Source organism: Anopheles marshallii, chromosome X (genome assembly GCF_943734725.1).
Source record: "Anopheles marshallii chromosome X, idAnoMarsDA_429_01, whole genome shotgun sequence".
NCBI classification, from domain to species: domain Eukaryota; kingdom Metazoa; phylum Arthropoda; class Insecta; order Diptera; family Culicidae; genus Anopheles; species Anopheles marshallii.
The window spans coordinates 13,474,752-13,501,955 of record NC_071325.1 but is presented as its reverse complement, the minus strand read 5'-3'; the positions used below and the strand labels follow the sequence as shown (position 1 = coordinate 13,501,955).

The 27,204-nt window shown below is 46.9% G+C and overlaps 1 protein-coding gene across 1 annotated transcript; it reads right to left on the bottom strand.

Moving 5' to 3' along the window:
* Positions 1 to 279: 279 nt before the first annotated feature.
* LOC128713405 (transcription factor Sp8-like) lies at positions 280 to 27,204 on the bottom strand. The gene is made up of 4 exons (XM_053808267.1): positions 27,097 to 27,204; positions 3,482 to 3,822; positions 1,125 to 2,044; positions 280 to 1,064 (listed from the first exon to the last, which is right to left on the bottom strand). The coding sequence occupies exons 1-4, from the start codon at positions 27,202 to 27,204 to the stop codon at positions 280 to 282; spliced, it is 2,154 nt and encodes a 717-aa protein (XP_053664242.1).

Here is a 27,204-nt window from a genome sequence, read left to right as displayed (position 1 = left end):
TAAGATGTTCTAAGTAGAAGGAAGAAGAAAATAGCACTATTGCCTATAGACATTAAGCTAGGTCTCGATTAGTATACGGCATCTGCAGTGTATACGGTCGCGTTGACGGATCGAGAATGGATTGGGAATCGTCCAAGTGTCTAGTCTATATACTTGCGAATTTCGGACGCGCGTCACTGGTCTCGGTGTAAGAGAGCCTAACGATTAGATCCAATCTGCTGCTCTGACGCTGTCGGTGCGCTGCCCGAACAGTGCGAGCAGGTCGGCCTGCACCGTGCCTCAAACAATGCCCGGCTTCACATCCATCTGCTGCTGGTTGACGTGCTCCAAACCCGGACTGGGTGTGTGCGCGTGGTGCTGCTGCTGCTGATGATGATGGTGATGATGTTGCTGCTGTTGCTGCTGCTGCTGATGATGATGATGTGAGTGATGCGGATGATGCGAATGCGGGTGATGGTGATGCGTGCCGGTGCCTGGCTGCTGCTGATGGTGCTGCTGCTGCTGCTGCGGGTGGGAAAGTCCCGGAGAGCCCATCGAATGGCAAGATGCGCCACCCAGCATACCGGGCGGCCCTCCACCCATCACGCCATGGGGCGCTGACAGCCCTCCGAGTGGACCACCGTGCAGATGATCTGTCACCGACCCACCTGTCACTCCACCCTCCTCCGAGTCGCTGCAGTGTGCGTCCATCGGTTGCTGCGGTTGTGAGGTAGTCCCTTTCTTGGTGCCTTCGTTACCACCGCCACCACCACCGCCGCTGCCTCCACCTCCACCATTCGTGCCGGTTGAGCTATTGCCGCTGGTCGCGCTAGAACCGCTGCTACCAGTAGTAGCACCATTGCCACTGCTGGCATTCGGCCCGGACGCGCTGTTGCCTCCCGCTCCTCCACCAGTGCCGCTGCCACCACCTCCGCCACTTCCGGCTCCAGATCCTGCTCCAGCACTTCCACCTCCACCACCACCACCACTGCCGCCACCACCACCACCACCACCGCCACCACCGCCGCCGCCGCCGCTACCGCCCGCACCGCTAGCACCGCCGTTGTGGGTTTTGACGTGTTTGGCTAAATGATCACTTCGCATGAATCGTTTGTTACAGACGGGGCAAGCAAATCGTTTCTCACCTGTGTGCGTGCGCAGATGCCGCTGCAGCTCGTCGGAGCGCGTGAAGCGCTTGCCGCAGAACAGCCAGTTGCAGACGAACGGCCGCTCGCCGGTATGCCACCGGAGGTGCGCCTTCAGGTGGCTCGTCTTCCCGTACACTTTGCCGCAACCGGGTATGTGGCAGCTGTGGATGTTCTTCTTGCGCAGGTGCACGCCGGCGGGCCCGAGCCGCTCGGCCTCCTGACAGTTCGGACAGTCGCAGGTCGCCCGGCCGGAGTAGCGCCGCTGACTTCGCGGCGACGGTGCCTGCGGGGCGCTCGGTGGCGGTGCCGGCGAACCTCCCGCATGCGGACCCAGCCCGAACCCACCCACGCCAACGCCGGCGCCCGACTGGCCGACGCTCACGCCGACGCCGCCCGGCTGGAGCATGCTCTTGTAGCAACTATCCTGCAGCAGATGCTGGCCGGAGCCGAGCAGGTGTGCGGTGTTGGTGAGAGACGCGTGCGTCAGGGTGGAGGCGTAATGCTCGGAGCCGCTCACCGAGGCGGCCGCCGCCGACGCGGCATAGTTTGCCATCGTTGCCGCGTGCATACCGGCGGCGGCGCTCGTACCGATATCGAGCCAGCTACCGGCCGCCCCGTGCATGTCCCACCAGCCGGTTGGCGTCCCGTGGCCCCCGTTGCCGCCCAGCCCGTTCGCGTCCGGCTTGCCGACCGCGTTAAACGGATGCCAGTCGTACGGGTGGCGACCGTAGACGGACCCGAGCTGGGCAGCAGCAGCAGCGGCCGCAGCCGCCGTTGAGCTTGCCTGTCCCGGTCCGCCCCCATCGCCACCGACCTTGCCTGCTGCCGCCGCCCCTAGTGCGTGCTGTAGGGTGTGATGGGCGTTATCCGCGCCGCACCCACCCGGTGATCCCGATGCACCGGAAAAGTACAGATCACTGGTACGCAAATCACCACCGAGAAGGGAGGAATTCAGCGGGACAGTGTAGGAACATTGGTGGGTATAATGGAACGTGGAGAAAGGTTTGCAACAAATGACACATATACATGCGTACGCGTAATGCAAAAACAAAAACAAACCATTTTACACATTTACAGGGCGGATATTCGTCGAGTGGGAGAAAAAGAAAGAAATAGAAAAAGAGAGTGATAAGAAGAACGAGAAAAGAGTAAATACGAAATTATCAATAACATACTGTAGTACGTGTGGTAGTGTATGAACAAGTGATTGAACCTCTCTACAGAGAGATTATGACACATTTCCTAGGCAAGTGGGCTAGGCGAAGTGTACTAGTAACTTGACAGTTGTGACAGGTGACAGTCGCAAGTCTAACTCTTGTTTCAGATGGAAAACAAAGAAACAAACGAAACAACACTTAACTCTATGGTTTCTTAGTGAATCTTTGAGGATTCAATCTTGAGAATGAATCCTCAGAAATTCATAAATCTTTGAAGACTCTTGAATCTTCTGAAATTCATAACTCCTAGAATATAGATGAAACTTCGCGGATTCAAACACTCAGATTCGTCAGATTAGTAGTTGCACATTGAAGGCAATTGCGTGAATGGTTGCCCTTGCCAACAAAGAAAGATGACAACTGTCATATCTACCAAACGCAGCTATTTATTAGTGCAGTGCTGTCAGTAACTCTTCTCTTTTTCAAACTCGTTCTCAGTGTAATGATCAAACATATATGCAATATAGCATAAAGGTCGATGCAAAGTTTATAGTTCATAGATCTACTCAAGGCTATTTTGATCTTGATTTGGACATAGGGGAAAAAGTGTTTACAATAACCTAGGTAACGCTATAAACGCAACACGTAGCAACTCCCTGAAAGTCCTGAGCCGTATGTTAGTTGACCCAATAGAAAGATTCGGCAATCTTTAAGAGGTCCCTATTCTCTCTCACCTACCTCGAATAGACACTATAACTTTCTTCTATAACCTCCAGTGACAATGGAGCCTCAACTGATCCTACAACGAATGCCAAAGGTAGCCAAGGTAACCTTGACACTCGGAGTCCCTTGAAGTACGGGATCGAGCGAAACGATCGTTTAGTCCGCTCTTCGGACGGTCCGTCTCTGCGCGTCTCTTGTATGGATGATGAACGTAAAGAATTGTTCATCAACTTAAATGTCAAAAAAGTTCTTACGGTTACTTGTCATTTCACTCTATATGCATCGACCTTCTATACTCCTATACTATACTGACTGTGCTAATGACTTACAAAATTGCTAAGCAATCAGACCCGCCAAATAGCAGTTGTATTCCGACCCTTTATTCTACACAACCACACAAAATCACACATACATAAACATTCATAAAGATTAACTACTATGACAGCAGAGGGCTAGAAGGATACGTTCGCTTACCTGGTGGTGAGATTCGCCATTGGGCTAATAGTGGACGAGCTGCCGGATGACGAAAGCCGCCCGAGCGATGACTGCAGTACAGAATTTCCTCCAAGTCCGCCACCGCCACCACCGCCTCCACCGCCACTACTGACACCTGAACCGGACCCGTTGCCACCGCCCAGCCCGACCGGCTGTGTGTTCGAGGGTGAGTGTGGCCCGGACGAGATTGGGCTCTTCTTCCACGGGTGAAACCCTTTACCGACGGCCGCATCCGCCAACGGGGGTGGTGACTTGCTGGACAGTTTGTTGCACTGTGCCGCGAGCATCGCTAGCGGAGTACCCCGCAATCCCGGATGTTCCTGTTGGCAGTGGGCGAAAATGTGGTGGCAAAAAAAAACAAAAAAAAAAGGAAAACAAAAAGAAACAATGAAATAAGTGAACATGGAATGGCATGACTATTCGTTTGGTAAACAGTCGTCTCCCATTGTGACGCTTCCTACTTTTCCGCTCTCATTAAACCACCCACGGGGAATAGTTTCCAACCTGGTGCAGAAGCCCACAACAAACATTGTGGTGATCTACGTACATTTATTTATCTTGTAACGAAGTTTAAGGCGTGCGCTTTCCCGGTTGAATGTCGGAAGAACTATCAACAACACAAAAGGATATTGAAGTTCTCGGCGGTTGGTTCATGTTACTTTTTTTCGGAACTCTTTTTAAGGCTGTTTGTTTTTTTTTTCCTTTTGGGGGTTTTTGTTTTCAGGTTTGAATCGGGCCGGGCAAAGGAAGGCACTGATGTAACCGTGAGACCCGAAGAGCCGGCGCTGGGGCCGTCCATCATAATTCGTCGGCTGATTATAATTCGTTTCCGACGACGGGCTTAATTCACAACTTCCTTGCCCGTAGCCGCGGCGTCAAGGAGCGGGTCTTTGTTTTATGTACGAAAGAACCCAACCTTATAGCATGACTGTGCCCGATCCGGCGACCCATCCCGAAACAGGTGATTTAATGGGCTCCCCGTGATCAGTGGACGGAGTCCCGCGCATTGCGCGTTACCATTCCTCACGTTCGCTCAGCAATGCGAGATGAGTTTATGGGGATTTCGTGTCGTTGCCTTGGTTTTGTTGTTGTTGATGTTGTTGTTGTTTTGCTCTCTGTCTTTTACGTGTTTTTGTTTTGATTTTCCGTTTCTGGCCCAAAACGTGCCAGGGAAGAATTTTGAGGTTCGTTTACTTGTGAGGTGTGCGCGGCTTTGTTATCTTCTCGTGGTCCTTTTCCCGTGGCCAGGATTCTGACGAGTACGGGTTCTCGCTTCTCTAAGCACTTTGCACGGGCTAGTGTGTGTGTTTTCCCCCTTCTTTGTGTACCGTATTCGCGGCACTATTAAAGGATGCCATTGCCACGAGCGTCCCGTGTGGCTGCGATGGGGGTGTGTTGCGCGTGGCGGGGGCGACCGGGAGGTATTCGATTTTTATGGTCCAATTTGGTTTATTTGGTCTCATTTCGTTCGGGACCGTTTTGTTGCGGAGGGAGGGTGTGGTGGTCCGGTGCGGTCGCGACCGAAACCACGGCCGGACGGCGAAACTCATTTACAGCTTCCAAAGAGGTCGTAAAACTAAACGGTCTAACCAAACCGTCGCACCCAATCAGTGGGTCCACAAAATGATGGAAGGGTTTAAAATCATCACCGGCATTATAAAGCCAAATTCTGTTGTGCGAGCCAAGAGAAAATTGATCCGAACCGCACACGGGGATGTTCGGAAGGGGCATCGAGGGTGGAGCGAAGAAGGCCGGTGAAGACTCCACAAACATTCATAATAAACACCAGGAACCGTGAGCGGGAAGGCATGCACGTACCGTCCGATTGTTTTGGAGACGAGAAATTTATCAAATTTTGACACCATCCCGGACGGAATTGATGGGCAAAAGAAATTGATTTAATTGCTTCCTACTTTTTACAGGAAAAAAAGGTAAATTTTCCAGAATAATACCTGACTTCCTGCAGAAGGTGAAGAGAGATGAGAATTTCTTCCTCCGCCTGTTAAGCAATCAAAGTACCGCGATTGGACGGTTTATTCAAATATCTTCTGGAGCAACGTCGCATTGCCCTGAACGATGCCCGCGTTTTGGATTGAAACATGCAGATCCATATTGCATCAGGGCACGTTTTGAGCCTTCAAATGGTCACGTTGGAATTCTCCTTTAAAAAAAATATATATGCACACACAACCGCACGGTTCACGTACGGGCAAACCCAACCGGGGCCCCATTACACATCAATCGCCGAAGATTACCGGAGGGCCAGGTTGAATGGTGCTGCAAACGCCTTGTTTATCCGCTCGTGCAAGATTCGCTTTTGTGGGTGCCGGGTTCGGTGGTGTGGAGGAGCAAGAGACACACTGGTAAAGCGAAGGGAGCATTACGGTGATACGACCCGGGCAGTGTTGCTGGGGCAATGGCAACAACCCGTCAAACCGGTCCACCCCGGCGTGGGTCCCCCGGATTCTGCCCTACCATAAAACCCCGGTGGACTATTGAGGCGGGCGGCTGCCCCGTGTGACGAATGATGAATGTATTTCTAATTGCAAAAATGGTAAATCGCTAGAAGGTGGATGAGAATATTAATATGAGCGATAATTGCATTAGCGACGCGAATGGCAGGCAGCGTGCACGAACGGTGGTGGTGGTTTTGATGGTTGGGTTGATGCGCGGTTCGAAAGGGATCGAATTGTGCGAGCGGCAACGATTAAAACCCTACCGCCGGCCGCACACGCCGGCAAAGCGATTGCTAAGATTGCAACATGTAGATAAAAAGGTATGATATTCAAACGTGGGCAACCGGTGAGATAAAGGCGGAACAGTGCAACCCAGCCAACTCCCGGTTCTGGTTTGTAGTTAGCCTTGAAGGGCAGTGTCAAAGCAGAGGCGGAGGAGTAATGAGGGGAGGGCGGTAAGGTAGGGAGCATGGAAGAAGCGTAGAGGGGCAAGTTGTTGAGGGGGGAAATATGGCCGAAGGGCCGATCATGCATAGTACACAGCGTTAAGGGTCGAAGGGTCGCGGAAGGAATGTTAAAGGTTAGCGTCAAGTTGTGTCGCAGCGATGGAGGGACATCACATCAAGGAATTTGTTTTTGCAGGAAGGAGAACCTTCAGGTGGTGCAATACCGCCATCAGCAGTAGCTTGTGACAGTTCCCTTATGTCATATAACAACGTTTTAACTAGATCCTCCGATATAGACACCACAATGCGAAGATGTCTAAAATGTGTTGAGAACTCGTTTCAAGAAGCAAGTGCCTTCTATTGCTGTTTGCTATCGACATCAGTAGACTGTTTTTACGTTGATTTGTTTGTCTTGTAACAATAGAGAGAAAGATCCCTGAATATATTCCATTGCAGATGAAGATATCTGAATACATCGTTGGATAACGTTTCATCACTAAAACTGACGTCTAGAACATTTGTGACATGGTACAGAACTTTGATGACATGGTCACCGTTATAACCACTTCTACTTGTAAGAATATCAAAAAAAGATCTCTGATTATATTGAAATAGGAATGAAGATTTTACAATATATCTTTGAATGACATTCCATCAGTAACATTAAGATGCCTAGAACATTGCTGACGAAACCGAACCAGCGATCATATCTTCACCATGCGGCAAATCTTAGAGAAGATGTGGGGAACAGCTTCACTGCTTCCACCTCTTCAATGACTTCAAGTCCGCATACGATATCATAGCCAGGGTTAAACTGTACGACGCAATGAGCTGTTTGGGGTTTTTTGCTACCACCAAGGGTCTGCGCCTTTCCTACTTCCATGGAAATGGGCTAGCTTATCTACTATTCATCCTAACGCTAGAATGGTCCAACCGCGGCTCGGAGGTGTAAACTTTGGAGACAATCTGCTACAAGTCCCTCCAGATCTAGAAATACACTGATAACATAGACATCATTGTGTTGAGGCTCTTCTACGTACAGAACGCTTACCAAAGGATTGAGAAGGAGATTAACTTGCCAAAAACCAAGTTTATGAAGGCACTTCCAACAGCCCTAATCCTAACATGCACAAGAGTGACGAAGGTGATCGCGCTTTCGAAGTCGTCTATAATTTCTCGTATCTTGGGTCAAAGATCAGCACCGATACTAACATTGATGTTGAGATACGCGCTAGGTTGTTCGCTACTAACTGGTCTTTCTGAGGAAACTTCTTCACTAACAACACCTGTTGGGACGAACGAAGCTGGGACTATATAGAACGTACTCACGTACACCTCTGAGACATGGACGTTGTCCAAATCTGACGACACCCTCTTATTCGCGAGAGGAAGATACTCAGCAGGATTTTAGGCCCCATTTGTGTGGAAGGACAAGGGAACAGCCGCCTCAATGAAGAGCTCTATGAGTTCTACGGCGAACTTGCTGTCGTACAGCGGATTAGACTAGCCAGGATCTGATATGCTGGTCACGTCATGAGTTGTTGACATGTCACTGGACAACCACTGGCACTGACACTGACACTGACACTGGACAACCCAGCCCAACCTAAAGTCCTTTTAGGTCGTCCACATGGACAGAGGTGGCGTGGTAGGCCCTAATTGAGATTTATTCCATTATACTGAATTGTGAGTGTAGAATAGTTAATTTAGAGGTTCAGAGGACTCCTGAAGTAAGTCATGACCATGCCAAGCAATGGCAGCGCTTGATAAGTAAGTATAAACACTACAGGCACTGGACGAAACGTTGATAATAATCGTTTACTATTCTGAAACATTTGACGAAAGAATATTTCAAACTAGCTGCCACGATGCGGAAATTCCAACGAATATCCGGAGTACCTTACGCGCTTTGGAGCTTCTCCAAGAATTTATCATCACAACAATTCCACTGTCATCTTCCCACAATCGTTTCACAGCTCGCCATGCACGCGATTTTTTTGCAGTAAACCATTCATAATCGTCGCGCTCGTTGATTCTACACAATCGGCCAATTAATTAATTTCGCTCTTCATTAAAACAATACAACTCCATAGCGCCACCCGCTATATCTTCGGCGTTGGCATTATTTTAATGTGTGTTTTTTTTTTTACTTAATGTTTCTTAACTCTTCACCAGCATCACTTCACCGTCCACTTGTCGCTGCATACCATTGCCAAGCATATCCCCCTCCGGCGTTTCCAGCCTAACGACGTATTGCGCATGAACGCGAACTTAGGCCGGCCCTTAATGCAGCGGCCAAACCAGAACCGTGCGTGTAACGAGCAACACGTTGAAGCGCAGAAGCTTGTTGGTCCCCATCTTTTTTGCCTCCTTACAGCCCAGCCGTTAGGGAAACGACGCCAGGAAACATTATCAAAACAACCGATCAATCAATGCGATTAAGCGCGTACCACGGGGCAATACGGTGCTGGGTTTTGCAAAAAAAAAACCGTGCCGATCGCAAATGGCACCCTGGCGATGGTGCGATCGGAGCGCACGAAGAGGAAGCGGTACAACCTTCAACGGGCCCGGTCGCTCGTTAAACGTGCAATTTTCTGTTGGTGCCCGCACCACCGGTACCGTTTTCTTGCGCATTTGGCGTGCGCATTACTGCTGCCCGAACTGGTTTAACCGATCCGGGGCGTAATCTACATCGTTGCCGGTTTGGAGCGATTGCGAGCGTTCGAAGCAAACGGTTTTGCCACCGAAAAGCATGTGCCACGCTAGGATGTCGGTTGGTGACGAACCAACCACCAGGCAGGCAGTTTAGTGTTCGGCTGCAACAACTCGGGCCAGATAGCTGGCGCTGGTGCCGGGGCAAGAAGGCAATGTTCCAAAATTGACGACTTTATTAAAATAAACGCAATGTTCTAAGCGCACATTTCTGTTTTGTCTCAGCAAGGACAAAATCAGGGAAAGAGTTAGATGGTCGCCTGCTGACATAAGTGGGCAACCTGAAACGAACCTGCCTCACAGACAGGTCTCGCAAGTATCCTAAAATGTAACCTTCCGGAGCTGGTTCAGAGAATTGTGCCATAAAATTGGGCTGTTTACGAGGTTTTGTGGCGGCAGTGCATACAAACATGAGCCCGAACTCATTCTACGAACCAGACCCACACCCTTTACCCATTGGGATGGGTGCTCGCCAAAAACCATAAAAAAAGGGTGCAGATTGACGTGCTGCTGGAGAAAAACAATAAAACGGAACCCGCCATTATTATTCGCAGCAAGAACGCACAACAACAGCAACAACAACAGCCAGCACACATTTCACCCTGCCCGGTGGAGGCCTTTTCTTGATCTTTTAACAATTAATTTCTTTTACTGCGAACGATGCATTAATCACCCGCTGACTGGCGCCTGGTTCTATGAGGGTTCCATCCCTCTCGGGCAATTTGTGGACTCGGTGTGCGGCTTCAACTTAGGCGAAAACGTTGTTGCGAAAGTACAAAACAAAAAAAAAACACACACCGACACAAAAGTAAATGAAAATATACGAAATGAACCCCGGGGTTTTTTTTTATTCGTTTAAAGTTTGCCGCTCTGCTTGGGGCACCCCTCAAGGGATCCCCATTTCGCCCGCGGCTAAAGGAGTGTTTAATTTGTTTATGGTAGTAAAACTTTTGAAGTTCATGTCTGATTTGCCCTAATTACCCATGGGTATGCCTTCCGCCTGGGGTCGTCAATAAGTATTTCAAACAACCCTCGAAGCAACTCTATTCTAAAGTTTTAAGTATGTGTCAGGTGCGCTGGTGGCACAAGAATTGGTTTGTTTATTTTAACACCGCCGTAAACAGACATTAAAACTCCTCTAAAAATAGTTGGTACCCACGACACTGTGGACGAGATCTTTCCGATTCTTCAGCGCTTTTAGTACATCTTTTGCGGAACGCGACCTTTGAGGAAATTGTCAGGAGGCTCTCTCAAGCGTGAGTTACCATGGTCAACTGGAATAGCAATTTTATGTCAATTAATCAAACTTACCAAACTTTACCATACATTAGTTGCTGTGCTTCTCCAGTGCATGATAAATGCATATTGTGGTATTTACAGGTCTAAAGGCCTTGTGAGCTCCTCAGAAATTTTGGAACTCACTCAAAAAATGTCGCAATTTGCAGTGAGTGCTAGTATTGTGCTTCATAAATCTTTTAAGAAGAGTCACTCATATGAATCTTTCGCGAAGAGGCATTCAATTTACTGTCAAAAGATTCAAAAATCCTCAGAGCAGCGGCGAATCAAACCCTTTGGAAGTTCTGAGCGGAACGGTAGTTTGGGAAGGAGGTCAAACTCATGGAGGCCATTAATCTTGGATAGAGATCCAGATCATTTCATTCAGTGTCAAGATTCCTTCACATTAAAGAATCTCAATCAGATTTACCCAACATTTGCCAACGGTGAATGTGAAAAAAACGTACCGAAGAAGTTGAAAAGTAACTCACATTGTGCAAAAGTGAATTGAGTTCTTGCAAAAGTGATATCAGTATCAAGATTAGCGAAAGACACCTTATTTCAGACGATTGACAAACAAGATCCCGAAAATCTTCGGTTTAGACATCAATAACATAACAATTTCTCACGACACTTCCCATTGCTTACTGGTGGGTGCCTTTGTACCAGCCACCAGACATTCGTCTATCGGCAACCCTTTTGCAGCTCGTTCCACATTCAAGGGGTTCCCCTCGCATGGAAACCTAATTGGAAACCGCACCGGTGGTAAGTGGATTCAATTTAACGACTTTCGGTGTTGAAAACTTCAATCCCCTTTTCCCCGAAAAGGTGTGGGAAGATGGGACGACTGGCTGAACGTTATTTCAATACAATCACGCCAAATTCAAACACACGCGCACACGTCCCGTACACGTGGAAACATTTCCGTGCTGGCCACACGTGGTTGAAAAATCGATAAGAAATTATCGCACCATCTTCAGTTGGCTCCGTTTCTTCCTGAGCATTAACAGCCGAAAGTGTCCCTTTTTCGGGAGCTGTCAGGCGGTGCATCTGTTTTTGATGTATTTATTAGCACAAAAAACCTAAAATTGAACCAATTTGAGGTTTTCTCGCTCAATTTGTGTGAGTGTGTGTGCGTGTCAGTAGGATCCATTTGCCTACTGGTAGCTTTTCCCCCATCGACTTTTCCACCGCTGAACGCTTCGCTTACAGGAACCGTTCACCGAAGTGATCGCTAATGGCTTTTGGCTGTTTTACGCTGGACTTCCCTTTCCATGCACCCACACCTACCCTTCCATTTTTCCCGCACCATTTCACTCGCCGTAAAACCCCTTTCCCTTTGCAGCGTGACGCGGACGGTGATGGCCGGCAAGGGTGATTGTTTCATGAGGTGAATCCTGAATTGGAAGTGGAGAATGACTTGCACGTCCTGTACGAATGTGTGTATCGTTCTCGGGGGTGTTTATTTGTTTTAAGGCATTCGGGTCTTTGGCGAAGGGTTTGGAAAAATCGCACGGTTGCTTCGGTTCCACCGCATGGGGCCTCTGCTGCCATCGCCTTCCCCACATCACCTACTCATTAAAATGTAGCTCGAGCACCGATAAGAACTGGACGGCCTGATGGATGCAGGCTGGCTACCGGTCACCACTCGTGGGCGCGGGCGGCACACGTTTGAAACACGTTCGCCGGGTCGCGGTAGATGGGGCGGACTTTCTGGGGTGGGGTTGTTACGAGGGGGGCGCCTTTTTCGGCGCTTTCATCAGCGATCCGATTGTCGTTTCACGACGGACACACTTACGCACGCTCTCTTTCTCTATTCTCTCTGCATGACCCCAAGATCCTGTTTCGCCTTGCTTCTTCCATTGTGGCCTTTCCCACTATCCTCACTAGCTCTAGCATCATCTCGCCCCCCCCCCTCTTTTCACATCCTCGCCCTTATCCACTCTCACTCAACCGCACTATTCACCCGCACACTATTACTTAAACCCATATTAACGATGCTCTATAATTATGTTGTCTTGAGGGTTTCAAATTTATGTATTCTTTCGCCGCTCGGGCAACCCCAACTCCCCCCCTAACTTCCCCGTTGTGCATTCCCTCTCTCTACCGCACTTTGGTACGTAAAATTTGCCAGTTCTTTCCTTCGAACTCGGCATTTTTTTTTGTTGGTATTATTGTTTGCTGAGTTCTTTGGCGCTGGCGCTCCGGGATTTCTGACGATCCCAAGTCCGTTCCCGTTCCATACCCGCGTGGAAAGGAAGAACCAACACCGAGAGCAAACCAAAAAAAAAAATGCTACAAACTCGATCGATTGACTCGTATTTCATTCGCGTTTGCATTAGCGAGCCATCCCCCTCCTTTACATATACACCCATTAGATCGATGGATCGATGGTGTACAGATATGTATACGCGCCACGAAAAGGGACGCTGTACGCGCCTTCGTTATTATGCCTCCCCGTACCTTCACCGAGTTCGATCGATTAGCATTTGCATGAGCCGAACAAGCATGGTTGAGCGTTGGCTGTCCGCTTTGCTTTACAGGGTTTTGCGCAAAATTTGACTGTAGGTCTTTTTTTGTTGCTGTTGTTTCTTCTTGCTTTGTTTTAGCGGGTCTTCTATCGGCTAGCATTTGATTGCTAAGCACGCGAGAAAACGGATGGAACGGAGGGCGGAAAGGGAACTGCATTCGATTAATTGACCACCATAGAGAACTCACTTAGCGTGTTTCGGAAACTGATGACTTATTCGAGTGTGTCTCATTATTGTGGATCAAAGCGTCACAGCAAATTAAGTTAACGCACAGACTAGTTTGCGTGAATTTGTTGGAGAAAGTGATTACAGTGCTCTGTAGATATTCGTGCTGTGTTTTGGGAGACAGGAGTTTTTGACGGCCGTTTCGCTATTGTGTACGACTGTGAATGTTTGATCGTTGTTTGTTAAGAATCGTTAGAGTTGGTGCCTTAATTAAGTGATTGCTCTCTAGATGTTCGCGATGTCTTTGCGATGTGATTTCATAGTGACTTTATGTGACTTCAAATATTTCATAGGACGCGAAATACATTTCAAGACCGGCGATGTATGCCATTCACAACACAAAGTGTCTTGATAAACCCTGTATATCTGATGCCTTATTTATTTGAGTGCTACGTTAGAAATTCGCGATGGATCTCTGTTTAGTTTGGAGAATTTGTTAAATATCCTTTTGCAATATCGCTATGGGTGAAATACTTAGAACTGTGATTTTTTTTGGGAAAACTAGTTGGAAATCACATCTAATGTCTTAGTTATTGGAGTGCTGTCTAGAAAGTCGCGATGCGGTATGATGAAATTATTCAGACGACCTTTTGATATACAGCTGTGAATGTGATACTTAGGACTGTGACTTTTTGGAGGGACTAGTTGGACAATACATCTTATGTTTTAGTTATTTGAGTGCTTTTTGGAAAGTCGTCTACTTAATTTGAGGTTTTTTAGACGACCTTTTGAAATATTGCTATGGGTGAGATACTTAAAACTGTGATTTGTTTTGGAGGTCTAGTTGATCATCGTCTTACTTATTGGAATGCTCTGTAGAAAGTCGTGATGAGGTGTGGTGAAATTATTCAGACGTCCTTTTGAAATATAGCTTTGTGTGAGGTACTTAGGACTGTAACTTCTTGCGGGGACTAGTTGGACAATACATCTTATGTCTTAGTTATTTGAGTGCTTTTTGGAAAGTCGTCTACTTAATGTGGGGTTTTTTTAGACAACCTTTTGAAATATTGCTATGGGTGAGATACTTAAAGCTGTGATTTGTTTTGGAGGTCTAGTTGATCATCGTCTTACTTATTGGAGTGCTCTCTAGAAAGTCGTGATGAGGTGTGGTGAAATTATTCAGACGTCCTTTTGAAATATAGCTTTGTATGAGGTACTTAGGACTGTAACTTCTTGCGGGGACTAGTTGGACATTACGTCTTATGTCTTAGTTATTTGAGTGCTTTCTGGAAAGTCGCGATGGGTCTCTACTCAATTTGGGGATTATTTTAGAGGACCTTCTAAAATATTGCTATGGGTGAGATACTTGGGACTGTAAAGTTTTTTGAAAAAAGTTTGAAAACATTAGAACTGATGCCTTAGTGTTTCGGGTGCTCACTAGATCTTTGTAATGTATCTCTACTAATTTTGATGTTTTTTTTTAAACGACCTTTTGAAATATCGTTATTGCTGAGATACTAAAAACTTTAATTTTTTGGGGAAACGTTTTGTAAACATTCTAACTGACATCTTAGTAATTCGAGTGCTCACTAGATATTCGCCATGTGTGTCTGCTTGCTTTGGGAACTTTTTCTTCAGACAACCTGTTAAATTATGGCGGTGGTTGAGGTGTTTTGAATCCGCTAAAACTTGTGCTGCATTTAAACCGAAGCGGTTCTGGCAGAAGGCTGATGAGCATGATAATTACTTCCATTTTATCACCGATTTACAATTCGTGACTTAGACATTTACCACTCCTTGAAATCCTGCTTTAGCGCTGTTTAATGGTTTCGTTATCTTGCGGGCAGGAAAACAGATTCATACCCGCACTAAATGCTTCTTCGCGAGCTAATCAAGTAGCACACGATCGTTGGCTGTCTTGTACCAGTTTATACTAGGTTGATTAATCGCTTCCCTGGCATAAACTCGACTATGACAATGTATCGATTCCATGAAATAAATTCTATTCCATTACTTCGTTTGCTAATAGGCACCGTTCTTTTAAAGAGTCCTATCCTTCATCGGGCACAAAGAGACAGATAAGCGGAGATGTGATTGTAGCAAAATTACCATTTGACAGACGTCCCCAAGACGAGCCGAGTGTCGCTGGTGATCGAGGGCCAGGCGAACGGATCATTAGCCACCAACACTGGAAGCGGTTTCGAGCGGCACGAGGGACAGCAATTTTCCTCCCGTGCCAACGGGTAAAGCCATCGGAAACGCAAAATAAATAGCCCTCTCCAATGTTGGTGGGTTTGCGTGTGTGATGAGGCCCGAGTCTGGCCAATGGTGCCCCACGGCGATGCTACAATCAGTCGGAGTTCGAACTCCTTCGAAACAATGTTTCTGGGCCGAGATTCTGCAACAAAGTTGACGAGGCTTTCGAGAGACGGACACACACATGACAGGACGAATGCATCGGCTTCGAACGGATCGAACTGTGCCGGACAACCGACAGACGGTAGAAGCCATTTGCGTTCGATGCGTGAATGGGGAAGCTGCTCACTTGGGTTGACGGATGTTCTGTGTGGTGCACGCCACACGCCACACTACGGGTTCGGAACGGCTTACGATGCAACCGGTCGAAGGTGGTGCGTGTCATGCGTTTCGTTCCCTTTTTTTTTGTGCGTGAGGTCGCACCCTTATGCGGGAAGTGGGTGGGAAGGGATGGCGGCACGTAAGGGTGGTAGGAAACGCAAAAGAAAACTCAATCATTACAGTCCCTAGAGTCCCGGAGGTGGCGCGCTAAGACAAACGAGCCACCTCCGAACGTCTCATTGCGTGGCGTGTCCAGTATCCTGGTCACGGCACCACACAATCCGTACACACTCAAAGCGGGCAATCCGTAGCCGTCAAGCTGATAAGCGTGCGGTTTTGGCCTTGCGTCTGTGTGTTTTGTTTCCTTCTTTTTTTTTCTTTCTTTCTCATCACTCTCTCTCTCACCCGCCTCCAGACGCATCCAGCTTTCTTACATTTTAAAGAACCCAGAGCTCATTACCAATGTTACCGTTTCCTTGTGCTTTTGTGGCAGTTGTGGCCGTTTGCGAACGAAACAATGTAGTGTTTACGATCTGCCAAGGTTGTTGCAGCGATTTCGAACCCCCTTTTTGCTAGGCAGTGTGGATCGCGTGTTTCGAAAGACGATAATAGCTCGAAATCTGTTCGTTTCCTTCTCCGTCCAACCCACCGCGTAATATACCGCGCGCACCCATACGAACGATCCCATTTATTTACCTTCAAACGATTTTTCCCAGGGCCGTCGCCACGGTTGGAAAAATCTTCCTTCCCGATCGAGTTGTCACTAATGACATTTGGCTTCCAGGAATCCGGGCTACTCATAATTGATTCCCGATCGCAACACAACACCGGGCTGCTGGGCTAGTTGGGACGCGAGAGGAGTTGGGCAATTACGGAGCATACCCGGCGTACGGGTTGAAGAGGTTGTGCACCATGCAAACAGCTTCCGCGGGCATTGCGGCCATTTTGGATTGGTGGGAAGGTGTTTGATGGTTCCGTCGTCGTACAGCCCAACGCTACCGCGTAGAATTAATTTCATCCTGCAGTTTTCTATCGTTCAGTTGCGCTACCCACCTTCCTCCCCCTCCCTTTCCCCCTCCCTTCCATCTCTCGAGCTCTCGATTCCCATTTTATAACCGCAACCAAATAAAAACAGTGATAATCATAATAATGAAACTGCAGGGAAGGCAACATCACACAAACGCCTGGCGGTGAAGAGGGAGAGCACACGCTATAAATAACACGTTTTTCACATCGCCACCACATTACCGCTAATGATTCACGCGATGCTTGACATTTAGCCGGCCGCACAGTTGGTGTCGCAGCTCCCGGTGTCGCAAACATCGATTGTTGCGGCTTTTCCTTTTCCCTCTGCTGTACCGCCCGGCACTGAGGGGGAAAAAATATAACACCCCGACACACGGTCGGCGGTCCCCGTCCACTTCGGTGTGAAGTTTGCAAGTTGAAGTTCCATGTGCCGTGCGATGCAGAAAAAAAACTGAAACCAATCTGTAACACAAGTTACCGCACACAAATAAAAACACACGCACATCCAAGCGAATGTTTTTTGGCGTGAAGATCCTCGGCCAGGGTTGAGGCAGGCAAAATAAAAAGATCAACGGCTTTTTCGGGCTCGTAAAAATCTCCAACAGCGGGGCAGCCGGTTCGCGCAGCAGGATCACACGGATGCACTGACACTTTTGCAGTGTGTGTGTGTGTCAGTTCGCTACTGGTCCTTTTCTTCCCTTCCCGGGGATGGTCGGGCGCCAAAGTGATCCAGCTGTGCCGCAACAAGCTGCTGAGACATCCCGCTGGTAGTCATTTGTTCATCTCGCCTTTGCACCGCGCGCTGCACTTTGGCAACAGTTGTTTGTGTGTGCTGGCAAGCGTTTTGGGCGCCGTGCGCCCTACATAAAACACACTCTCACCAGCGGTCGGCTCCTTAAGGTGGGTAGGGGTGTCGTGCGCTAATCAACGCAGATAATCAAATCAATAGCACACCGCGCGCACCGAACGCACGGCAACGCTGGTACAGTTCATGCTGGGCGTAAAATAGGGCAGATTGGCCGACATGCGTTGGCCGTGCTTGAGCAGTTGGTGATTTTTACTGCTCCTCGGAGCAGGATAATTCATCTCAAAACCCTTCTTGACGATGCGTCAAGAAGGCACCGTCAACAACCGGGCATAAAATTTCAATTGTTTTTTTTTTGCTCTGTTGCTTTTATTTTATTACTTTAGCGGCGATCCTTCGCTTCTCCTCCAGCTCCGTGCCCATTTGCAAGAGCGCCAGGGGGGAAAACATTTCCACACACTTTAGCCGATTCGTAACGTTATTTCTTGCTCGCTTTTGCCCGGTTCGATACGTGGCGAATTTTTGTTTGTTACGGTAAATATCTGCATTTCTGCAGCGACACCCCTGCACTGGCCGGCGGCAGACGGTGATTTTTTATTGCTGTTGTTGCGCTTATGCCAATCTCCACATGCAAAAACTCGTGGAAATTTTTGAAGACACTGGTTAGAAGGACGGTTCCGAGCATAAATTATGCTGCCCGACCGGGCAACAGGCGATGGAATGTCGAACGTTTGACGAGATGCTGGAGTGCATGGGTGCATTATGGGTGTGCCGGGATGGGGTTTTTTTTGGTTGCGTTCCAGCACGTCGGTACACCGTCGATCGTGCCCGGTCCGATAAGTGTCAGCAGGAAAGGGGATGAATGAGGTGGAGCATTATTTTTTTTTGGATCGTTCACTTTGGGCAAAGAATGTTTGTCTTGTGTCTTCGACTGTTTTCACTTCCATTTTTCCTTTGCAAAATGTATGGAGAAGCCTAGATAAGCATCGGATTATAAAAGCCAGCATAACCAAGGGGACGAAGGAGGAGGAGGAGGAAAGGGATTGGAGAGGATTGATGCAAAGAGATAATAAATCAGTGCCCGTGTGAGCCGTCGATTTGTGACCGTATCCGTATGTACGGCTGATCTTGTCCAAGATTATGTTTATATATGCCGAGGCTTCCAAGTACGCGACCCACTCTATTTGGAGACAAATGGGGGTGGGGGAGAGGTGTGTATGCCTTGATAGGATGGCCTTGGCCAGCAGAGAAAAAAAACGTGTACACGACTCCACCATCCAACTCTCGCGCGCGCACCATGAAAATTTGCAACCAAACCCTATACAAGCCCACCACCCGCAGGGGGGGGGAAGAAGGGAGGGAGTTAAACAGGGAAAAGGGCAAACCACGCAAGGTAAATGGCGAGTGGTGCAGCCATGCACTCGCGGGCACCTATCGCGATTGCTGGCCGGGCCCCGGATGCACGGATGGGATTAATAATAAATCGTGAATAATTTATAATTAATGGCTGCCCGCACCGGTTTTTCCTGAGCGGGTTTTCCTTTTTGGCTTTTTGTTGCATTTTGTCTTCGTTTTTCGCTTTGTTTTACTTGTCCCTCTTTTTTTTCACTTATTTCTTTTTTTTTTGTATTTCGGTTTCGGTACGCGCCTAGAGCGTGGACAGCGCGCAGTGTGATACGTGATTTGAATTTTATTCAAATTGATTGTACCTCCGGCTCGGGTGAGCTAGCGAGCAACCGGGGGTAAAGCGTGGTTGAAAATGGGTGAGTGGGGTTCCTGAAGTTACAGAGTGAATATAAAAGGGTAACCCACCAACACCTCACACGACGCGATAATGCTGCAATGTTGAATGAGTCGCTTTTGCAGATGGAGAACTGGGGGGGAGGGGAGTGCATTGAACTGGTGGAACTTTAGCGAATTAGAAGAGGAATGGAGTGGAGTGTGACATTTGGGTGAAATGGAAACATTAGGTAAGCGTAATGTAAGCGAAACAAATGTCACACAAAATGTCACCCAGCAAAAACGACTCCACAAGCTTATCTACTGATGTTGTCATACTTTGACAGGCGACTGGGACAGATGTGCCACAAACACAGGAACACCAAATATCCAACTGTAAAACATCAGCATAGTATTCTTATTGGTATTTGAAATGTAAATAATTGATTCTTGTATCTTCCTTCTTCTTTATCGGCCCAACAACCTCAAGAGGTCTTTAATTTAATTTACTCGTAGGCGGGCTGTCCTGCGAGCGGATGATTGCTCCGGATGGGATTTAGGATTGGTCGATTATCGTTACCATCGACTATCGTTATCGACTATCGTTACCAAACACCCACCATGTCGCCCCAGATTCTAGTGTAGCTCCTGGCAAAAATTAATGTCCCAACTGTCAAACTTTTGAGTCAATTTGACAGCTCATACTGTCTGGTGTCCATTAACGCACAAGTTAAAACTCAAATATTACCAACGGTCCCAGCTTGCAGTACAAAGGTCCTATCAACCTTCGCATTGGGGTTTTTCTTTACTTCCCCTTTCCAGCTTTCCCGCAGCTCGCCCAGGACATACCGGCCGGCCAGGATCTGCGTGACGTCGTTGCGAAAAAAAAAAGCGATACCAACCGTACATCTCATTAATCATAGCCATTAGCAGGTTTCGAGGGTTCGCCGAGGGTTTTGTCTTTCTTCGGGTGTAAAATTTCCCAACATTTTCACGTACACTTCAAACAGATGCCCGGCCACGGTTTGCCCATATACCCTAGATGCCCCGGTACGGTATCTCGACCGGTACGCTAGGCCGATCCGAACGAGGCGCATCATAATTAGCCGTGAAATTGGTAAAATCCACACTGTGCGTCCACACACCACTCGCGGCGTAGCGTGCGTGCGTAGTCTACGTTACTACTTCTTCTGCTTTGCCACATCTTTTTTTTTGTTTCGTTTGCTTTTTGGAGTTTAAAATTTTCCACCCGATTTCACGCATTCTTCGGCTATGATGGGGTGATGATACGGGTTTTATTATTTCTTCTCTTGCATTAGATGTTGTCAAGATTCACGATTTCCCCTTCGATTTGGCTAGGTGGTCGCACACCCTTTTTCGCACATCGGTTGCGGTAACCGAGCGCTTTGCGTACCCCTCTCAAGTAGGCGAAACGAATCGGGAAGAATGGCGATCGGTTTCAATTTGTGGCGGACTGGTGAAGTTCATTGTTCCTGGCGTCCCGGTTGTACCGGGTAAGCGCGTCACGTCAAATCGATTAATACACAATAAATCACCGGACGTACTTCGGAACGGTTTTAAAGCCTCTGTCTAAGGTTTGTGAGACCGTACGGTGAGCTGGGCGCTCTACGGGAAGACTAACAGCTGAGGTTATTGTGAGTATTCTGGGGAATGGCTCCGTAAGGGTCTGCGTCGCCCAGCAGTGAGATATGTTTGCTAGGTCACTGGAGCACTTAGTGTATGTCTCCGCCTCAACTCTTCAGAACTCCTTCTTATTGTCAAACGGATCAGGTGTGGATGCATTTGAAATGTCCAGCCAGTCGACGCCAGCTCTTATTAGACGCGTGATGCCAGCAGTGACATTCTCTGGAAACAACGAGAACCACGACGAAACATCCGTTCCAGTAAAAAACAACACAAAAACCTTCAGGTTAGCTCGTGTACCAAAATAGTCACTCAAACATTCTAGAAACCCAGGTCACTGACAGTCATTTCAAATTCAAATCGCATGCAACACCGGACCAGAGACGTTATTATCCTTTCTATGGTGATTTCATTTGATTTCTATAAACTCATATTTGCTGTAGCAACGTGCGTTCTCCCCCGTTGCATGTTTGACAGTCCTAGGCGCGAGGGGACAGCCCATCGAAAGTCAATCGTCCAAATCGATACAGCTGATTAGGTGCTGATCGTACTCTTGATGGCGCGGACGTGTCGGGTTGTTTGTTTGCTGAAGAAGCATTCGGCGTCCGTCGCATGTTGATTCGCAGCAGCTGTCGCCGGAGGATCGTATGCATTATGGAACACCGATACTTGTTCTCAAACCAACACCGCCAGGTCACCGAGCCCGGTCACGGGAGCGTTGGAATTGGAAATGGAGCATCCGTTTTTAAAAATTTTATTCTGATTTCAAACGCCACGGTGAGACCTATGGTTCGGGGCACTCTCTTCAGGTGTCTGCGCTTTGTTGCTGTCCGTACCCGGTAAACGTGAGCTTGGTGAGCCGTGCCATGAGCCAAACGGGAACGTTCTGGAGAATTCATTCCATGGTTGAATAGTATGCCGAGTCACGAATGTTGCCACCATATTTACAAAACCAATCTGTCTGGCATTCTATTATGAGACGAACTAATGTCAGTGACTTAAATGGATTAATATTTGGAAGATCAATAGAAGTAAGAAGAAGTATAGGAGTGTTTGATTATTATGGGAAAAACATCTTAACCCATGTGGTATACTTTGAAACCTAACTTTGTGAAGAATTTTTTTTTGAAATGTTACTAAACTTGACAAACTGAAACAGTTTTTTAAATTATGATAAGTATTCTAGACACAAATTCGTTTCTCTCAGGCAATTGTTGAAGTCTGAGGAAGGACTCATACTCATCACATATTTGCCTATTTTTTGAAGGCACTCTTTTAACTCTTGCTCTGCTCGAGCAAAGGAAGCAATTTATAATTATTCCAAAAAACCTCTTCTTGGCGCATGAGTTTGCAGAGATACCACAACATAAACGTAGAATTCTAGTAAGAGATAATTTTTGGGAACTTCTGGAGCATGGTGAGAATGAGTCTAGAAATAGGACCGCCTGCAAAGTAGCTAAAATAACATTCAGATCTCTAATCTCTAGATGTACAGACATGCCCTACTAATGTCATTAGACTTCCACAAACTTTCAAGCTCAATAAAAAGACCTTTAATCACACCGATTAAGAAGATATTCGTTGAAAATCTTAACAATCAAAATCTGTCACCTGTCACATGTAATTTCTTTCTGTCAGAACACAACGACATCAATGGCACACACTTCTAACGCATAGTTCTTCCGAACTAGGGAATACCGCTTATCAAAGTTTGCTTATTTCTTGAAGATTTTTACTTGAAGCTTACTGGACTAATTGCACTATTACTCTGCATGGTCAAAGGAAGCAATTTTGAGTTCTTCCAGAAAACCTCTTCTTGGCCCATGGTTTTGCAGAGATACCTCAACATACACGTAGACTTCCAGTAAGAGATAATTGTTTGAATAACTGCTGGAGCATGGCAAAGATGTGTCTAAAAATAGGATTTCTTGGAAAGTAGCTAAAATGATCTCCAATAATTAGATGTACAGACATGCCTTACAAATGTCATTCGAATTCCACCAACGTGCAATCACCATAAAGGGTCTTTTAATTACTCCGATTAAGAAGATATTCGTTGAAAAAAAAAATTTCACAATCTAAATTTGTCACCTGACATGAAAATTCTTCCTGTAAGAACACAACGGCAGAAACAGCACGCGGTTCATCCTCTCGAAAAAGAGACAATCAATCAACTCGGGCAATTTGTCAATGGAACATATGCAAAACATTCCATTCCGCCTGCCAGCAACAGTGAGGTGGCGAAAACAGATCATTCGCAGCCTATCGGTAATTTCGAAACCGTTCGACCGGGCGATGATGCTGGAAGCTGGAAGCGAAACACACAATAACAACAGCGAAATCAAACAAATACCGTCGGCTCGCGCCACGCGGAAAATTCACCATCGGCGCGCCGGTTTTATTATGTTTTGTTTTTCTTCTCCCGGTTTGTTTGCTTCCCTTATTCGGTATGCCCGGGACGCTTCGTTTCTAGCCGCAGAAGACGAGTCGGTTGCGCCGGTTCTGTTTGATTATTTTGCTTAACGGCTCACGCTACGGCTAAAGCCCCGGCGTGTCTAGGATGTGGCGATCGGTGAGCACGAGACGAACGGCACAGGAACGCACCCGCCGGGCGAACACAGCGTGAGGGCATATTTTTAGCGACATTTAGCATTCCCAAACACCCAAACAAGCGGAGAACAAGGGGAAAATATAAAAGTGAGCAAAACCGCGTTGCGAGGATTGAATAAATTCAATTCCCGGGACGCGCGATGAGATATGGCTGTTGGCGGTGCGCTTTTTTGTGTTGCTGGTATGCCACATAGTTACTGTAGATTTATTCCAATTCCAGCATTGCAGGAGGGTGGCAAAAAAGGAGCTGAGTGGGATAGCAATTTGTCTTACAGTTGTTTTTTCCCCTCTTTTTCGTGGAGAGGAAGCTAGAAAAGGGTAAACCAGAAAGGTGAGATTCTTCCAAACTGGATGAAGATATAAATGAAACGTTTTATTTAAGAAATTTTTAGAACAAAGCAATGAAAAGAGATCTGTGTCGGCAATGCAATTTGGCATTGAGAACGGATAGAGAAAGTGTTGACATTACAAATGTGACTACATTTGCTTAATTAAAGCGTTTAAAACAGCTAATAGAGCGCGCAGTAAAAGTTTTCACCGCAATCAATCAAAATGCAAGATTTTATCTCTTGCCTGCTGTGTTACTGAGCGCGACGCACGTACCAATTTCGCTATGCGGGTGAGCTAGCAGGAACGCGTTAAAACTGCTACCGGTTTGTCCACGCGAAACAGTTTACCCGTGTACTTTTGGACAGTTTTTCATATCAATTCCACTACACATTGTTAGTCTGAGGATTTTACCATATTTGCTTGAAATAAAATGAACCAATGCTCATTTTTCGGCGCTTGTTGCTATTTTGTCAGCTCATTTTCACCTTATTTTCCCGTTTTTTTGCACCCTGACCTGTACAGCTTTTGACTCTCAGCTCCCAACACTTCACTATGCGAATAAAGCTAAATAGATTAGCCGTGCCAGGGGTTTTTTTTCCATCGTACCAGGGAGCGTTCCTTTCGCTTTTCATGCATTCGCTGCTCTTTTGCTTATTTAGGATTTGGCACATTTTGTCGTCGCACACGCATTGACGGTGGAACTGAGACAACATTTCTGCATGTCCTGCTGCGCAACGTCAGCGGGTGATCGTACCGTACGGAATGCACTCGAATTGCTTATCTAACGCACACGGCGGCAATACCCTGCACCGAAAGGTATGGGAAAGCAACGAACAAAACAATAACATCAACCTAACACACGTAGAAGAAAAAGTAACATTCAGCTAATCTCGTCAATCCTGAAAAATCCTCTCACCCGTTGGCTTTTGGCAGTTGGCAGTACACTAGGGGGGAAAAAAAGGTAATTCTTCCACAAACCGAAACCCAACAGCACAAGTGAAGGCAAAAAAAAAGCAAAACAAAACAACAAGGAAACAACACACCGTTTTTGTACGCAACGGGTCAAGAGGATTTGGTCGAAGGATAATGCCGATAAGCCGCTAAAGCATCGGATCCGCTTTTAGCGCTGATGAAGTGGAACACGGAGTGGAACGAAAAAAAAAAAATGTAGATCAAAAAATCTCAAGCACAGCCCTTAATTGTGTGAACGATGACAATTTGCCTGCTTTGTGCACGATATATGGTGCTGCATTCTTGTTGCGCCTTTTTGGTTCTGGGTAATTATTTCAATTACTTGCCTGGCAGAGTGGTAACCAGTGGAAATCAGGAGAATAAGGTGCGTTCTAGATTTTGTTATTTTTACTGCTGCTTGAGAACGATGCAGAGAAAGCTTTTGTTTAGAAGTCTTTCGTTCTTCTCGCTCTTGTTCTGTGCTGTTTTAAAATCCTTCAAAATAATTTGTATATCGTTAGGAATAGAACTACGACGCGTCAACCGAACGTTCACGAGATGAGACAATATATAACGAAGTAAATGCCCTGTGAATGATCTCTACTTCGCCTCAATTGGGGCTAACCACACAATGAAAAGCCGGCATAATTAGAAGTATAATAATAAATAATTCCCCAGATCTGTTCAATGTGACAACTAATTTTTAGGAACTTCTAATATAGAAGAAACGTGTAAAATTAACGCATTAAATACGGTAAAATTACAAATGTTTACGTTCAAGAAAGAAACGTGATTAGAAATAAGGATACCAACCAAAATGACTGATTCACGACATCTAGTGGAATAGTGCTCCGTGCAAGAAATTCCAGGAGTCAATTCATGTCTTGGACAGGAGGAAACGCCTTATGTATGTTACTCACTACAAACCAACTAGAGCTAACGATACGATGAGAAATATGTAGCGCTTGGTGAATCTTTTCAAAAGAGTCATTCAAATCAGAAATTGACTCTCAAACGAATCATGAATGCTCAGTGCAACGATGGATGCCTCTTGGAGGCCCCTTGGAAGAAAGACAAACTCATAGGTGGAGGTCATAAATCTTGGATGATTCACGAGTCTCAGAGGATTCATCAATCTTTGCAATAGAAATTCAGATGCATTCATTAAGTGAAAATATTAATTCAGATGAATTCGCAGATTCGCACAACATTACTGAAAACCTGTCAGAATTAAACGTATAATGATTCATAATTCTCAAGATGGCAGCTCTTGTTCCTCTTATATTGCTTGGAGTTCGTACTATATATGTGACATGTGACATGCGAAAGTCTCACATCAATTAGGATTGTACTGTTTAATCCTAAAAATTAACGTTATTTGAATGAAGTGTAGCATCGAAAATGACTGGCACGGGAGTTCTAGTGCCCAATGGATTTCCGTGCAAGAGATTTGCGTAGATACTTCATGGGACATCCCTCAAATAGTCAACCAAAAACCCAGATAAATCATTTCTCGCTAGCATAGACGCAACGATGACACAAACTATCAAACCACAGTGGCGAGAAATAGCTTGCTGCATTGAGTTTCGATTCGCTCCGGCATCCTCGTTATCATTTACAACCTCATTTACAGCTCCTGATCGTGTCGGTGCGATAGTGTCATCGTGGGATGACAGCTAATGCAGTTAATGTGGTAACCCCTACAAAAAATAGAGGGAACACTCCCGCGTCTCCGGCGAGTGTAAAAACGAAATCGCGTCGGGTTGCGCGCGTCTGTGCAGCGCCTTATCCAACGATCCGATCAGCCGATCCGGCTGTCCCCGGTCGGCTAATGATGGTTAGATATATTTTTAAACGCAACAGACTTATACGCGCGCGAACACACACACACGTCAAAGCTAAGGCAGTAAGGACTAGCGCGACCGGGGCGCCTAGAACAAACGCGGTCTTGGACGCGGGGGGGGTTTCGCTTACGCTCTGGCGACCTTGTCCGCGGTTTGGTACACCGGCTTTATCGGAACCGGCCTATCGTTAGGGAAAGGTTGTCGACAAGCGATCGTGTTGAGTGATACGGAGTTGATGACGGCGACACACAGAAGCCACTTTGTGCAGGCGCAGGAAGTCATTAGAGCTGGTGCTTTAGACATTTCCGGCGCGTTTTGGGGTAATGGAGTATTGGGTAGTTTTATATAGGACATGAAGATGACACTTCCTCCTGTACTCGGGTATTGTACCTTCTGCTTTCAGGAGGTCCAGGGGAGCACACACACACACTTTCGTTTGGATCGTTACGTCCTACCGATATTCTATAGGAGCTCGCCGTTGCGCCGAGGAACGAGCGACTTACCGATGGTTTCTGCATGTGGGTGGTAATGTTCGTGATGTTCATGCCCATGGCCGGTATCTGGGTGCTGTAGAACTGAGCCCCGGCCGATGGGCTCATGTCGGTCAACAT